Below are 16,899 nucleotides of genomic sequence, written 5' to 3'. Positions count from 1 at the left end.
ATAACAACATAATTTAAACAGTATTCATACAACTTTACAATAAAGGAAATACCTTCTGTAATTACTAGCATGTGTTAATGATTATCATAACAACATAATATAAACAGTATTCATACAAAGGAAATACCTTCTGTAATTACTAGCATGTGTTAATGATTATCATAACAACATAATTTAAACAGTATTCATACAACTTTACAATAAAGGAAATACCTTCTGTGATTACTATCATGTGTTAATGATTATCATAGCAACATAACATAAACAGTGTTCATACAACTTTACATTAAATGAAATACCTTCTGCAATTACTATCATGTGTTAATGATTATCATAGCAACATAATTTAAACAGTATTCATACAACTTTACAATAAAGAAAATACCTTCTGTGATTACTATCATGTGTTAATGATTCGTTCGTTCGTGCAAAGAATATCAGGGAGTACATCATCTAGATAGGAAGATCCTTATTGAGCCAACAGATCGTCTCATCATCGAGCTCACGAAGTCCGGAAGCGCCGTGGGGGGATTTGTAGATCGGACAATCATCAATGACATGATCCATAGTTTGGATCTCTCCACAGGCGCAGTTTGGTGATGATTCAGCTCCAATTTTATGTAGGAAATATTGTGTGCGGCCAACTCCAGTTCTGACACGGTTTAGGTTGACCCAGGCTTTTCTTGGGAGGTCGCTGCCACTTGGTTTTGCACAGGGCATAGCAACATAACTTAAACAGTATTCATACAACTTTACAATAAAGGAAATACCTTCTGCAATTACTATCATATGTTTATGATTATCATTACAACATAATTTAAACAGTATTCATACAACTTTACAATAAAGGAAATACCTTCTGCAATTACTATCATATGTTTATGATTATCATAACAACATAATTTAAACAGTATTCATACAACTTTACAATAAAGGAAATACCTTCTGTAATTACTAGCATGTGTTAATGATTATCATAACAACATAATATAAACAGTATACATACAAAGGAAATAATAACATTTTTGGGGGCAATGTTGCAAGGAAAACGGCTCTAACATAATAACGGGCAGAATCGGGCAGCCAAATCTGGTATCAACTTAAAGCTTAGACATCAGAGAAAATGTTGGAAATAAAATTGAAGCGAAAATCCCTGAAAATCCAAACACTTCCTCTGGATTTATAAAAAATAAATCCCTAAACATGAGTTTTGGCGCACTTTGGTTCCTCCCTGGCCCACTGTGGCACGGCCCGTCACGGATAGCGTGAAAGACCGTGAGAAAACTTGAACACAGAGAAAAATCTTGCCAAAATCCCACGGCACACTACGTTTCGGGCAAACGGGGCTGCCGTGGCCGCCGGGAACAAAGTGTAAACGTAGCATTAACATATCCATAACTTACTTATTTTATTGTCTGATTTCCTTCGAAATTTCACTAGTCTGATTTTTCTGCTTTCTTTTTGTTCAGTTTACTAATTTGGATTTTCCTTTAATATATGCTTTAATATTGAAATGGACCAGTCTCGAAAAACAACACAATTCTGTTAATTACATACATGATATAAGACTTCAATTTTTACCCATTAGCTGGATCTGTAAACCACTCCGTCTTTAGATATTGAATTTTCAACAAAGTATAATGTTAATAGTTCTCGTACATGTACGAGAACGTGCATTTTGATGACGTCATGGAGTCACATCTCAAGTGACTTTTCAATACAGTGCTGTGTAATTGTACAGCATTACGTATTGAAAAACAAATTTAGCATTAAATAAATATTTAAAAAGATTACTCATTTTTGTCCAAGCTTAAATTTTGTTCAAAAGCAGGAAATAAAGAAAAGCTCTTACGCGTACGTCATAAATAATAATAATAATAATAATAATAATAATAATAATAATAATAATAATAATAATAATATTGGATATTTATATAGCGCACGTATCCACCATGCAAGGTCATCAAAGACATGTGAATCCATGACGTCACCGAGAACAGCGTCGAAACCAAATTTGCATACGGACAGTGAAAACTTGTGTTTTTCTTTCGATTTATACTATTTCAAATTGGATTGAAATAAAATTCTTTTCCACCACTGAGGTCCGAATATAATTTATAACACCAAATTATGTTTTAAAACGTGAGGACTGGTCCCAGCAGCATTGGCTAGGGAGGAAAAAAATGGACTTCCGAGATTCAGGCTGAGAATCATGCAGACTTAGAATATATGTTTCAATCTATTGAGTCTGTTTGTAATTACATTTGATCGTTGACATGCCGTTTGTACGTTCAAACTAACTTTCGTGGAAGAGGACCTCGGCTGTATAACTTAATCCAGCTTTCTCCAAAGCAAGACGAAGTTTATTAACCTGCTCACTCGGTCGGACACGCCGTCTCCAGTCACGAAGCATCTCCTTGAATCCTGAACTTGAGACGCTGCTAGCCGAGGAGTCTGCTCTGTCAAGGTATCTCTCTACCGCTGAATGCGAGAAGCCAAGCTGGTAGCCGAGGTCACGTGCATCCTTTATTGCACAGACTAAACCAGACAAGAATTTTAGCGTGTTGTCTGATACAATCTGTATTCGGTCGCGTCTGTAGAGCGAGAGTTATGACAAGCGAAGGAAAAGAACAGACAGAAGAATTAAATACAATGTAGAAAAGTGAAATGACGACATCCTTTCCTGCTTTGATTAATGCTATCCAACCAAATATTTACCAATTTTCACCACTAATACCTGCGAAAAGAATAAGTCTTGGAAGGGTTTGTGCTGCTTCGTGAATTCAATGACTGACATGTAAATGTATGGGGTTTTGCATGTATAATTTTGAATATTTTTGATTAAGTACTTAAACTAATAAGCATGGTATAATGATAATCAGTGTCATATGCATTAGGACCAACAATTGATTTACTTACGTGTGGGAGTCTCCATAATCTGGCTCAACTGGTTGGAGGAAAAAGGGAAGGAAATAATTATGATATTTAAACTTCAATTGCACTTTGGTTTATGAAATTTGCCACTGATACCTTTCTTTAATTTATTTATTTAAAATTTAGTTTAGGGATAGGGAAATATATGATAATGGATTGAATGTTAAATATGTGGCTTACTGGCTTGTGTAATAATATTTACCACGGAACGATTGAAGCCTAAATATATTCCGTTAAATACTTTCTGCACGCTTTAAAGGTATAGACCAGTTCTGGTCATGCGATTGCATTGTGAAAGAAACGTTGTGAAATCGACCAGAAAAGGTTGATCATCTAGCATATACAATGTAAATATTGGTGTGTACTGCAAGGTACTGGAATCATCAAAATGATAGGAAATTTGACCCAGTCTTGGTAAAGTTACAAGCACTGTACACAGAAATATGAATATGGGACTACCCTATATCTATCCAGTCCGGATAGATATAATAATTTACCAAATATATCAATTAGTAGGCGGTTTTCCGGCAAAATTTGTACCATCACGTATTAGTAAAAACATATTATTTCACATGATTGGTAATAAGAGCTTCCATTTCATTTTTTGAGAGGGGTCGTTTCCAAAATTGGTCTTTACCTTTAACCGTAACCAACGAATTGCGTGTGAACATTATGACGTAATTCTGAACACAGAGAATAAGGAGATAGGCCTATGTGTCTACAGGCACGGTCCGTCAAGACTCACACTCATGGTAGAAATAGACTCCATTTCATACTATATATGTTCACCTTATGGTCGGCTACTATACCTTGCATGTAAGCCTACACTTTGACTACGATGATTGGCTGAATATCGTGGGCGTAACGTGCTAAAATAAAGGTTTTCTCCATGATTTTCAACCACCCTGGACTTTGTTTAAATGTCTCCCTCGAGTGGTGGACATAGCGGAGTAGGTTACTTTTGCTTATTGCTTCCGCCCCCACCTTTTCTGGATATTTTAGGTTCACTTAATATCGTGTGAAATTCCTTCAACTATAATAGCGACTTGAAGTCCTATGAATTAATTTATTACGAAGAGTTGGCATACCTTCCATTGAGGTGGGTATTTGTTGCTCTGCGAGTGTTGATGTCCCCTGCTCAATACGAAGATAGATATTTTTTGCCCCTCCCTCAGCGTTTGAAGACAGCAGCTCGAAGTTTAAGGTGTTGCAATCTCCATTTAGTAGACAACGTACAGGGACCTGGTAAACATTTTCAAACAAAATTGCGGATAATTAAATGTCAGAGAATGTTAATTAGTCGATGTTCATACTATTGGACTTTTATTATAAATGGTGTGAAGTAATCTATATCGGGGGGGGGGGGGGGGGGGTGATTAATCAAAGATTAGTTAGTAGGAGAGGATGATACCGTTATCATTTTGTGAAGAAATCTTTTGAAAATTGACTGAAATAACGGTCATACATACGTATGTTCTAGTGCGATACTTACAGTTTCCTGGACCTTTTCTGAGTCAGAAAGACACCAAAGCTTGAGATCATCTTCACTTGATTCAAGAGAGAACTTGATCGCGGTCACCACATGGTAGGATGGTTCCAACAAGCTCCCTTGTATCCTGTACATATCCTGACAACAAAACATGATTGAAAATGTGACTGAATTGTGTACCTAGATTAAAAACCTGAGAAATTTAACAGAAGAATGGCAACGTCAGACAAGTTGCATTATTCCATGTCGTTGTTCTCGTAGTTTTGTATTAACACCACTTTTGGACGTTTTTTATTTGTATGTTTGTATTATTTTAGAATTGGAGCTCATTGTCGGGATTTATTGTACACTACAGGAGAAATTTCGCGGCTCGCCTATAGCCAGAGTACTGTAATAATGTATATTCTCTATTAGCATGACAGCGTAACGGGTGCTGTATACATAATATAAGAAGCCGTAAATTATATACATACATCAGGATATCTCTTGCAGGGATGAGCTATGCAAATACGCAGTTTAAGTTTCTGCGAAGGAAGCATGAACAGAGGCTGAAATACTTCACAGGTGAATTGTACTACATTAACGTTGCTTGATGACAATCCCCAGAGTTGAAGATGACGCGTAGAGAAACCAACTATGCCCTCCGAGATATGGAAGTCTCTTGATGTATTTGGAAGTAAGCTCCTGTAACCAAATATATCTTGACAAATGCAAGAAGAGTGAGAAGGAAAAAAAAGCTTTGTCAATTTTACAAAAGCCAAACGGAAAATATTCATGTAAAATCACAAACACGCCAGCCCCTAACATATAATATGAATATATGTAATGACATATCATGCACCATCATTTAAGAAACGTTTAAGGAGATTTATTTACTAAAAACTATTTACATAACTAAATAATTTTACCTCGTACTGTGGCTCATAAACAAGGGTGGATCATTTGGAATTGTTTGGAAATTAAAATTTAAGCCTTTTCTTCTGCACATTTAGAAAACAAACGAGAATTTGTACAAAAGAGAACAGAGAAGAAGAATAAAAGGCCTACCTGGTCCTAACTTGGTGTAAAGGCTAACACGTAAGTCATCTTGATGTTGTTCCGGATGGATGCAGTGTGGAAGAGCTACAGTCGCAGGTTTGAGAAATTCTTTAGTGAAAGAGCATTCAATGACTGGAGTAATGAGAACGTCTCCATCTTTAAGTGGAATCTTAGATGAACAACGACCAGGTACACTTAGGGTGACCACAGATCTCATCCCTTTTGGGATTGCTCCTGCAGGGATTGATACTCTGATGTTCAGTTCATCTAGCTTCAGCTCTCCACCGTCGTGATCAATGATGCCATGAGAGAAGGGGTCCAGGAAACCTGGGTGATGTTCCATTGCTACCAACAGATGATTCAGAGACACAATTAACAGATGAAAGACATGTCCGGATAATACACGGGTAACCGTTACCAGAATTACATGTACATACAAGTTGAATAAGTCATTAAAAAAAGGTTCAAAAACACCTGCAGTAAGATTACGTAAATTCTTGATGTGAAGGTGGTCGAAATTAGACAGGATATGCCAAATATTTTATTCACAGGGTGTTCTTTATATGTTCTTGTTATAATCCCCCACATTGACATTAATTTGCGTGTAGTATTATGTTATTTTGTATTTCTGCTTTTGTTTATGTTAATATTCTGTTCCTAATTAGAATTATGTAATTAATGCGTTGAATAATTACTATGTATAATGTTTTGTTATTTGTAAGGAAATATGGAAATAAATTAATTCAATAATCCCAAAAAGGAAGACTTTGAACGAAATTGTGATAAGTTCAATGTTACCTGTTGCAATTTTGTCTGCTGCGTCATTAGAATGAAAAGCTTTTGTAATTTCGAGAAGCCTCTTTCTTGTTCCTCCGTGTCGTACCCATTCTTGAAGCATTTGTAGAACGATGCGTCGTATTGAAGTTGGTGGAATGAACACAGATGTGATCATGGCCTGCAGGATGTCAGAACCTGCTAGATCAAGGCGCCGGGAGAGGTCGAGTAGATCTGGAGTTGTGCAAATCTTTGAGGAGATTTCATCACGACCTGGGGAAAATAAAAAAATAAATTGTAATTTGGTCTTTTATTGCCATGATTGTCCGTGTCGTTTCGTATTCCCCCTCTTAAAATGGACTAAGAATTCTTATAATTCTAATATTTAAAGTAATTACAGCTTTCCATCATCCTGTTCACCTCTTAATACTACATACGCACTGTAAAATCACACATACCATCCAAAGTGATTTCTACTGATAGTTATAAACGTGATTGGGAAAAGACTTTACCGTAGTACGGCTTAAAAATTGCCATAATTGTATCAAACCTGCATTGCAATCCTGGATGTTGTAATCTTGAAGAAGCTTTGTCATCAGTACTTTCTTTTCCTGGCTTCCTAAACATTTGCACCACTTGTTGAGGAGTTGCCATGCTAGTCTGTTCATTGCTGCAGAATCAGAAGGTGCGACGAAACCAACAATGACGTCATCATCCAGACGAAGGGCTTTCCCCAGTTCCCATGCCAAAGACAGACTCTTCACCGGAAGAGCAACGCTACACTGCTCGCCCGTACTAGGTGAACCTCCACATAGGTCGAAGTCTTCACTGGTTCCATCTCCATCTATGATTTATGAAATAGAATATGTTTTATATATATATATATATATATGTACAGTCAAACCTGTTTTAATGGCCACCCCTATAAAGGCCACATGTATATAGTGTCTATACATATTGTCTCCCCCTCAAAAGAGAAACGTGCGTTGTATAACCTGTCTAGAAAGTCCACATGTGTAAAGTGGACATTTTTTCTGTTGTTCTTGAGTTGCCTCAATATACAAGTTTAAATCTTTCTCTATATAAAGATAGATAGACTTTAGTTATCGTATTTAATAGCATACTTTATACATACGTTATGGCAGCCATTATACTGTGAAAGGCCACCCTTAGACCTAATGTGACATACCCGAAACTGAATTTCTGATGATCGACATATCTTCAAGATCTACAGACTCGCTCTGCTCTGTTGCTTGTTCAGGCGGTGAAGTAGAATTTCCTTCCAGTTCTTCGTCTTCTTTTTCTTCTTCTTTGTCTACAAGCAATAAAGTACATTGTATTAGGCTATCGTGACCTTAGAATGGTTCTTTTATTTACGTGTTTCGTTTAATTACTCATGGGGCCTGTCCAATGGTTGTTCTTTTACTTATAAGCGAAATATTCGAAAAGATTTGATCATAATACACAATATTTCACATTAAAAAAAAAAAAATTGTAACGAACATCCCTAAATCGGAGAGGGCGTCCAAAAAAGGGTCCTCTTGACACAAACATTTTGTTGTTAATAATGCTTTAAGAAAACCTTGAAACACCATGATGAGTCTGGTGTCATGTAAAAGGAAATTGAATTATCTACATTTTGATACCAATTTCAGAGGAATTGGGATCAATTAACATTGCAAATTTAAGTACAAATCATGATTTGTGTGATTTGTATTTCTTCGAAATATTGAAAGGTGCCTTTTTTCGACATTTTCTAGGAAGTTGGCCATATACAAGGACAATTATCCTATGCAAAGGAGAGGCTTATATCCCTTTCCAGTGCACAGTTATAGCAACCTAAAGTTATTGATTTGATTTGATTTGAAAATGTGGGCAATGGGCAGATGCCCCCCCCCCCATATACACACAATATCAATGATTCTTTGACACCCCTCCCCCCTTCCATCTGGGAAAACTCTTCGTCTAAATGATGTTAAAGAAAATTGGCTTGACCAATCAAAACGAGGCTAACAATTAGTCAATGTCCATTTAGCGTGAAGAAAATGTTTACTGATTTATACTCTGGAAAAAATGAAGTAGAAAAGGGATAACTACACTGTTTTATTGTTTTCAATCATTTATTCACATTGAACCCAAATTATTGTACCAGTAGGCTCAACAGAAGACTTCACCCTTTCTGCTAACATAGGGACGTGAACACACTGTTACTTCCTACGGGTTTATAATCAGATTAACTAACTGGATAATAAATATGGTTTCACGGCATACTGGCATCCCGTTCAACTTGTATTTCAGTGTTGTGCATTGCAAAAGTTAGGGTTAAGAATATAATTAAGAATAAATTCCAGTAAACCTATTTCGAGACACTAATGGCACATAACAGTCAAGAAATAAAAGCTCTACATAACTTTGCTAAAATGTAGTAAACATGAAGTATTTGTGTTAATGTTAATGTCCTTTTATTCTACAACAGAAAAGAATAGAATAAATAGGGATTGGCGTACTCATGAATGACGAACAGTTGCCTGTATTCTCAGCCGATGCCAAGGAGACAGATTCAAAAATGCACTTTAACGTCTCGGTCGCTTTAGCACCCGATTTTTGAGATGCCTTCCACGTGCAGAGCATTTGGATGTTAGCGTCTTTGCGATTCTGCATTGTCTTGTGTTTGAAGTTCTCAAGCTTATTCCGACTGAATCCAAGCTTTGTGCCAATCTCCATGAAGTCCTTCGACTTGATATGTCGAGCCAATTTAAGCAAGTATTGGTCAGAAATGTCACTAAATATATTGAGAAGGAAGGATGTTTATTATACTAGAATTAAAGTTTATTTTGACTTTTGTTTAGCGAACTGCTTTTCCAAAAAAGCTGTAATCCAGTCAATCGGATTTTTGTCATGCAGTAGGATAGATCGCTTGCTTCGACCAGCAATAATTTTACATGTATAAACAAATGAAGCCATGCATCATTCAAAATTAAATCAATGAAACACGTAATCCGCTTGACCCGCAGTCCGAAAGTATACCTTCATTTTGCGTTCTTTTGTGTCAACCTTTAACCTTTATACTTCACTATATTTATTTCACTAATAGTATATTTATATTACTAATGATGACAACTTAAGAGATATTATTTGTGTCCTATTTCAGGCTCAAGCTCTCACTAATTTGTTTCGCTAATGCTTCGGATTTTATTAACACCAGCTAATTATCAGGGTGGACTTCCTCTTTGATAATCTAGTACCTTCTTGATGTTCTAACTTTTGGCGCTGCGACATTTGCTCTGGGTTTATTTGGTTTAGAAAATTTACGGTGAGGGTTAGTGGCCAAAAAATATTCTTACCCGGTTGGAGTAATATCTGGAGTACGGTGACCAAATACAAAGGACGTCATTGTTGCACATAAAAAAACAAAAACAAAATATAGTTAGATTCGATTTGTCTGCATAACCACAAATGAGAAAATGTACAAATAGATATTTGAAAACATAATTTTGAATATGTTTTTTCACAATGTACTTTTTCCATAATTGGTTAATGTATTTTAGAAATATGAAATCTTCGCACTCTATGGTTTTTACTATTACTATTACTATCATCATTATTACTGTTATTTTTATCATTATTATTATTATCATCAATATAAATATGTAAATATCATTTCTTCATTGTTATGGTTTTTTTAAATTTTTGTTGTTATCATTATTAAATATTAACATTATAATATTTATTTTTGTGTCCTTTTTGTTACATCATGTTCTTTAAAGTCGATTTCTTTTTTGTTCTTCTGCTTTTATAATACGTTGCAGTTCATTTTAAAACAAAACCAATGGGCTCATCTTAAGTGAAATAGAGATCGCGCCTTTTCATCCATTGCTCCGTCTTTGTGGAACTCGTTTCCAGAAACATTTTGCGCCACACTAAAGATGTCAATGATCATCACTGGCGTCAAACTGTGTTTCCTCCATAGCAACAATAGAGGTACGTATAACTAAATCAAAAGGTACTATATGTTTTGAGTCACCACGGATTATGTTTGGCATGCTTAAAAGTGTTAAGAATCTGCTGATAAATTCAAATGAACAGTTAAACCTGCTATTTTCGTATTATCTGCCTCTGTTTCTTCAGACTTCAGGAGTGAAAGAAGCACTTCCTTCACATTTTGATGTGGTAGTTGTCTCTGTTTCCATGTTATCAACATTTCGAAGATGGCCCCTTGTCTGTCGTTGAGCCTCTTATACTCGAATGCATCCAGTTGTTGTATATGGAATCCAAGTGCAACTCCCAGGTCATAAAAATCGTCTATCGAAAGCTCTTCGGCGATTTTCTGGACGTCTACATCAGGGAGGTCATTTCGAGAAGTTCCTTCGATTTCTCTGTAAAACAAATACCTGTAACTGTTTCTTCATCTTAAAATGTATGCATTTCCTGCATGGTTAGGCCTTATAAGATGTTAAGAATCTTTTAAATTCCATTTTAATTTCGTAAAAAAAGAGAAGAAAAAAAACATTGCAAGAATATGAATACCTTGTGTTTCAGCCATTACGCTGTGCCTCACTAAATATCTTTACAAAATTGTAGTTCAACTTAGAAAAGAAAATGAATCATAATTCACCTTAATCGAACATTAATTTATTTCTAAAAAATGTGAATAGATTGATAACGACATACTTACAGGATAACTGGAGTAAATTCAGGAATCTTGATTTCATCTGCAATCATGTATACGATGATAACAAGTTTTAAAAGAAAATGTAAAAGCATTAAGACATTACACAAAAAATCATTATAATAAAAAAGACAGTTATAGTCCCAAATAAATGTCCAGGGAAAAACGATTCCAATGATTGAAAATTATGTATAGATATCAGTGAATATGTAATGTCTACCAATTAATTGCTAGTAAGTAAAGAATTGTATAGTGAGCCTACGCAGGTATATCTTTATACTTTACACGAAACTGATAATTTCGTTCATTATGAAAGTAACAACCAGAGCTAAGAATGTTAAGGAAAAATAACATGGACGAAAATAACGTTCATTATATTTATCATGTACCATGTAAAGCTCGTCAAAAAAAGAGGAAAATATAATAATAGTCCATCCCTCTTTTTTAAAATGCTGGGACGGATTAAAGATTGTCAGACAAACCTTCGCATCTAATGACGAATGACATTGATCGAGACACCCCTAGTTTCCCAGACTGTGTAAGTGTGATGTTTATTACGTTGAATGTAGTATCTTCCTCATTCGGGGGCACTTTTAAGACTACATTATGTCTCATTCGGTTGTGAATTTCCTTGAGAGAGAGCAGCTAAAGGACGAAAAAGTAAGAGTATTAGAAAACAAAACAAAATTGTTTCTGGAAAGAATCCCCGAAAATAAAGAGAAAATGAGTTTCGTATCCAAGGTTGCAATTTTATGTCATTTATTTTCTTCATACTCTTTATCCTTTAGACCAAAGAAAGCGGCTTTTACTAAATAGAAGGGCTATAGTGCGGCGCGGCTCGGCGTGCTGGCCGAAATAGGCATTTTCAAGTGTGTTGTATCTTGGGTAAAGGTTAATACGTGTCCTACTCGGAATTATTTTCTGGATTTTAGGGTTTCAGATATTCAGTAAAGATTTACACAATTATAATGAAAGAAAGATAATAATAATAATAATAATAATAATACTCAGTTTTTATATAGCGTTTATTACAATCACTAAGCGCTTCCAACCTTGGAGATTATTACCCCGGCTTTAGCTGTGCTGCCAATTGCCACTAAGGTGCTCTAGCATCTCAAGGAATTAGTTCCTGCCAGGTACGTTTAAAAGACGCGATTTAAAAAAAATTGTTCATTGGAACCTCTCCAAAACAACTGAGTTGTGATACTTTTCTAATTTTGTTAGGACAAACCTGGACTTCCCCCTGGACGATTTCGTCAGGACAATTTGCCCCGAGAAAAAAGATTCCGGCAATCACTGCTGATATTTACACACAGGACAATTACCTCCCTGGACAATTACCCCACTAAATGTAAACCTACAAATACAGGCTTATACGAAAGTGATAATACCTCTGGCATTTTTGCCTCTGACATTTTTAAACCGAAGGCTCTTTCCTTCCACCCCCTCCCACCTCGTTAATTTCGAATTGACAACATTGCCCCCTGCCACGTCGATTTCAGATAATGAAGTGATCTCTTTGTATCTTTTTTCAAACATTTCTCACGGGTCAAATATTGGTCAATGTGATGACGACATTTCTTTCGCTTAGTCTAATAATTGAATTGGTCACTTCGCTCGCTTGCACAATTTTGGTACCCCTGTAGTTGATAATTAAAATACCTCAGCCACGCACACTTAATTGTCTTGAGGCTTTTTGTCTTGGGGGGATTTCCTTGAGAGGTAAGTGTCCAGGGGTAGATGCCAAAGGCGGGGGGGGGGGGGGGGGTCGCCCTTGGGGTCAGTTTTCCGGATAGGGCAGTAGTCTAGTACAGGACTAAAAATATGTGTGTGAAAAGGCAAAAAGGTTAGTACGGGTTTAAGGATAGTACGGGGTGAAACAAAGTAGGCCTACGGGGTTAAGCAAAACAAGTGTAAAAACAGTATTATTATGTCTTAATAACAGACTTACACAAATTAAACATTCATTTGAAAATAAGGAGCTTGGGAAATCATTAATAGTTTCTAAAATTGTGGGGGAATGTTTGAATTAAAATATTCCTAACTTTTTTCATTTCAATCTGATTTCGCTGAACTTTCACTGACCTATTCTTTTCATTTTCTGCTTTTACTTAATCCAACTTCATATCAGAGTTGAGTTCCTCTTCAAGAACAAAACAGATTATCGTACCTTAGTTTCTGCGATCTTCCCTTCACAATCACGTGCCACTGTAACGTCACCTGAATGAGATATGATGCTAAATGGGACCGAACGATGGGCCTTGCGGTACGCCTGATGCTTCTCATCATGTAGAACTTCCTATTTTCAAAGCAAGGAGGACAAGCAATAAAGTAAAACAATGGCCTAATGAAGCAGAAATTTTCTCGGGTTTTCATGGAAATTTGTCTCGACAACATTGGAATATACCCGGTGTTCACTAAACAACACTATCTTCTCAGTAATTATCATGATTCCATTTAATTTCATTTCCATGGAATTCATAAACATCGATACGAGAAAATTGGTAGTTCACCCGACTTTTCTCAGATAGCATTTCGGAAAAACACATGGGCCGCTGATGAATGATTCTTGGGGAAATTAGAATGCCATTCCGTACTTCATTCTGGTACTATCCGAGAAAATTATGCTTGTTACCAACATTGTATAGGCAACAAGTCGAACTTTGGATTCAATTTACCACGCGATTGTAAGGTTATAAGTCAAGCACACGAAGGATAAGAAGCATGAATTATCATAGATCAGTTCTGATATGTTCATTATGTCCATTTCATCCAACCCCCACCGAATTTTTTTCATTTAGTAAAGGCAAGCATTTTGCCGAGGTAACCAAAAACATGAATATTCATGAACAGTCAGACAATATAGCCTTTTAGTACGTAACGTATAGTGAGACGTATCGCTCTTGGAAGTGTAAAATGGCCGCCGCGCGTGCGAGCCCACTTCAACTGTTATCACGGGCGAGAATGGTCGATGATCCGTCCAGGAGGTAGAGGTCAGTGGTTTGTGCTGTCAATGTTCCAGCGAATGAAAATGAAACAAACGGAGCAATATGAATCACACTTCTAGGAAATCCCATGAAGTCTGATGTTAGCAAGCTGTGAGACCTTGCAACTAATAAGCCTAGAAAGTTGGATTTATTAAACAACAACCTTCACATCTTCCAGAAATTTGAAGTAGTTGACATGACTGTAAATTAAAAATTCACTAATAGAACACGTTAAAGGTGAAATTCAAAGAAAATCACAAATATGTCAACTAATGTACCACTAGAAACTGGTAAGCTAACAGAAGGCCATCGTACAAGTTATAGGTCAACTACATATCGGGTGATTTATAACAAATACAAATACAACCACCTCCATAGCAGTTGGGATATACGAGAGATTCGCCGGAAAAATAACGATGTTTAATGACGTCACTATATGGACCAACACTGCCCAAGCAGACGACATCCCATAGAGAATGAACATAATTGCAAAGCTATTATTTCTCAAATTATAATGAGTTTAGTGTATATAAATGTAATGGCATGTCAAACCATTCAAAAGGGGATATGACACAGGATAGGGGTTAATTAACAATCAAAGAAACCAGACTTTCAAATTGAAAAAACCCGGAATGATATTACGGACGGCATTTTGTTCCCTCTTGAAACGCCGAACATACCCCGGTGTGTGCAGCTGAATATACAATGGCGTCTTATTTTGTTTACAGGCGACAGATTCCTTTATTTTTGTATCACTGCATTTGTCATCAAAATAAAACCATGCGCGGGGTTTAGAGTGAGGCAATAAATTATTCATTTAGCCTGACGGTAGTGAAGTAAGAGAAAGAAGTCAAGAGAAGATGAAAACACAGGCACTGAAAATATGTGAGATGTCATGGGGCATCGTCTGCTTGTGCAAGTCATGTCCATACTGTGATCTCACACATCTCAGCAGCGCTCAGAGAGCTCTTCAGGTGCTATGCCGGGGTTGTATTTAAGCGTTTTGTAATTTATAATAATAATTACTTCGAATGTTTCCAAGCATTGAATTTTGATAACCTTGTCGAATCAAAGTTTCAGCTTTGCAATAATGAAAATAAAGTTAGTTTTTAAAATCAATGAATATCTACTTTAACATGCTGTACTAACCGCATCCATGCCAGGAACATCGGCATGCACATGAAGATGAACTTCAATCTCGTTGCCTCTTTCTACGGTTTCTGGGATGTATGGAGTGCACATAAGTTGGTGTCGGATCACCTGCTGTTCAAGAGGAATAAGAACCCACCAGTCAGCACCGTGACCAATATACAGCTCAAGATGTCCCTTGTACATTCTGCAATATGGTGGTTCGTCCGGTGAGCTGGATGATCTCATTCTTGATGTTCTTGGTAGAGCTGTTGCCAGTGGGTAACAAAACAAAATGCGTTTATTTTAAGATGTATATTTCCGCAATGGAGCCAACCTGTCCTTTAGACTGTTGCATCTGTATATGGTGAAACCAAAAATTTAAATAAGTAATGGTGTCTTTGTGGAGAATAATTACTTAAAATGGTATAAAGTTTAATAAGCCCTCATAACACGCACCAACTCTCCCCTTACACCAGTTTCCCTTTATTGAAAACTTGAACGGAAAAATTGGAGTTATAAATTGTCCCTCGATGTTATGGCGCTGTGATGACGGCGATACCTATAACTAGACCTACCAACTTGAAATTATTTAGAACACAATCTAAGTCCACAATAACAAAAATCAGGATTTAAGAGTCAAGTTTTAGTCAAGCATAGCTTCCATTTACCTGCAATGGAGACATAGAAAATAACGGGGCATAGTTACTGAGAATTTATTTGTTATTGATTTTATTTTTATTTTTGATTTTACCCGACTGCTAGGAAAGCAGTTTACTTGTTGACATATCACAACTCCTCAGTGTTATCCCGAAAATGCTTTGCCTGGTTTGCTGGAAAGAGATCTCAGGACATCAGATTTCGTCAGTTTCAGCATCTTTCCACATGAACTTACCGTTTTCTGAATCCCATAGATGGGAAGCGATGTCTGGTGTCACTCGATCAGGGTTGATGGCCAGTGTAGAGTGCGGTATCCTTATCTTAACAGGTTGGTGGAAGATCATGTTTGGAGGATCACATCTGATCCCGTAGCAGGCCACTGATTCATCATCTTGGATGTCAACACTAGGAGGGTCTCTTAAGAGGGTCAGGGTGATCTTGCACGGATCATTCTGATGAACAGCCCCCGGAGGAATAAACAAAGATACGCCATGGTCTTCTAGTTCGATCTCCTTACTTGTATTTCTTTCGACTTCAACAGAGACAATGGCGGGTGCTGATGGTTCATCTGCTGTTTATTTCAAACATAAGGAAATGACACGATAATAAGAACATATATATATACACATATACAACAAAGTAAATTTATATGCACATCGGGATAATCATTGGAATGAAAAACCAATAACATATTATTATAGTTTTCATTTCGGTCTTGTCCACACGAATACAAATTGACTTTATTACCATTTCCAAAGGTTATGTTAATTACCCAGACTCTGATATTCACTACTTGTTTCTAATATTTTAATTAGGCCTATGACAAATCATATTTCGTCCATTGGTTTTAACCTAAGAGGTGGTTCGACATACACACTTGTATTGTTCGTAGGAGATAAACGGGTAAGTTTTGTGGCGTGCGCCTGTAATCCAGCTTATAATGGAAGTTACACAATGATTAAGCTGAGGACGCAGGTTCGAAACTGAGTCACGTCTGTCGGATGGTGACTTAAAATTCGGTCCCCAGACGTAAATAATCATATATTATTGATGGACATCTGTAAATAATCAATTACACACACGTGAGATTAATTCAAGTAAAATACACGGACAATGAATAATCAAATCCCTTGTTCTTCGTGATGGAAAACCTGAAATGCCATATTTAGTCATTGTTATTAATCCGTGACTTAAATATATATATATCAAAACCAATTATA

The 16,899-nt window shown here is 36.5% G+C and overlaps 1 protein-coding gene across 1 annotated transcript; it reads right to left on the bottom strand.

Moving 5' to 3' along the window:
* Positions 1-5,734: 5,734 nt before the first annotated feature.
* Positions 5,735-8,959, bottom strand: LOC105441325. The gene is made up of 4 exons (XM_030990575.1): positions 8,758-8,959; positions 6,786-7,079; positions 6,279-6,508; positions 5,735-5,806 (listed from the first exon to the last, which is right to left on the bottom strand). Exons 1-4 carry the CDS (start codon positions 8,957-8,959, stop codon positions 5,735-5,737), a joined length of 798 nt encoding a protein of 265 aa, XP_030846435.1.
* Between the last annotated feature and the right edge of the window lie 7,940 nt (positions 8,960-16,899).

The sequence above is a fragment of the Strongylocentrotus purpuratus genome, unplaced genomic scaffold (genome assembly GCF_000002235.5).
Source record: "Strongylocentrotus purpuratus isolate Spur 01 unplaced genomic scaffold, Spur_5.0 spur5_contig_844, whole genome shotgun sequence".
NCBI lineage: Eukaryota > Metazoa > Echinodermata > Echinoidea > Camarodonta > Strongylocentrotidae > Strongylocentrotus > Strongylocentrotus purpuratus.
This window is presented reverse-complemented; position numbering and strand designations above follow the sequence as displayed.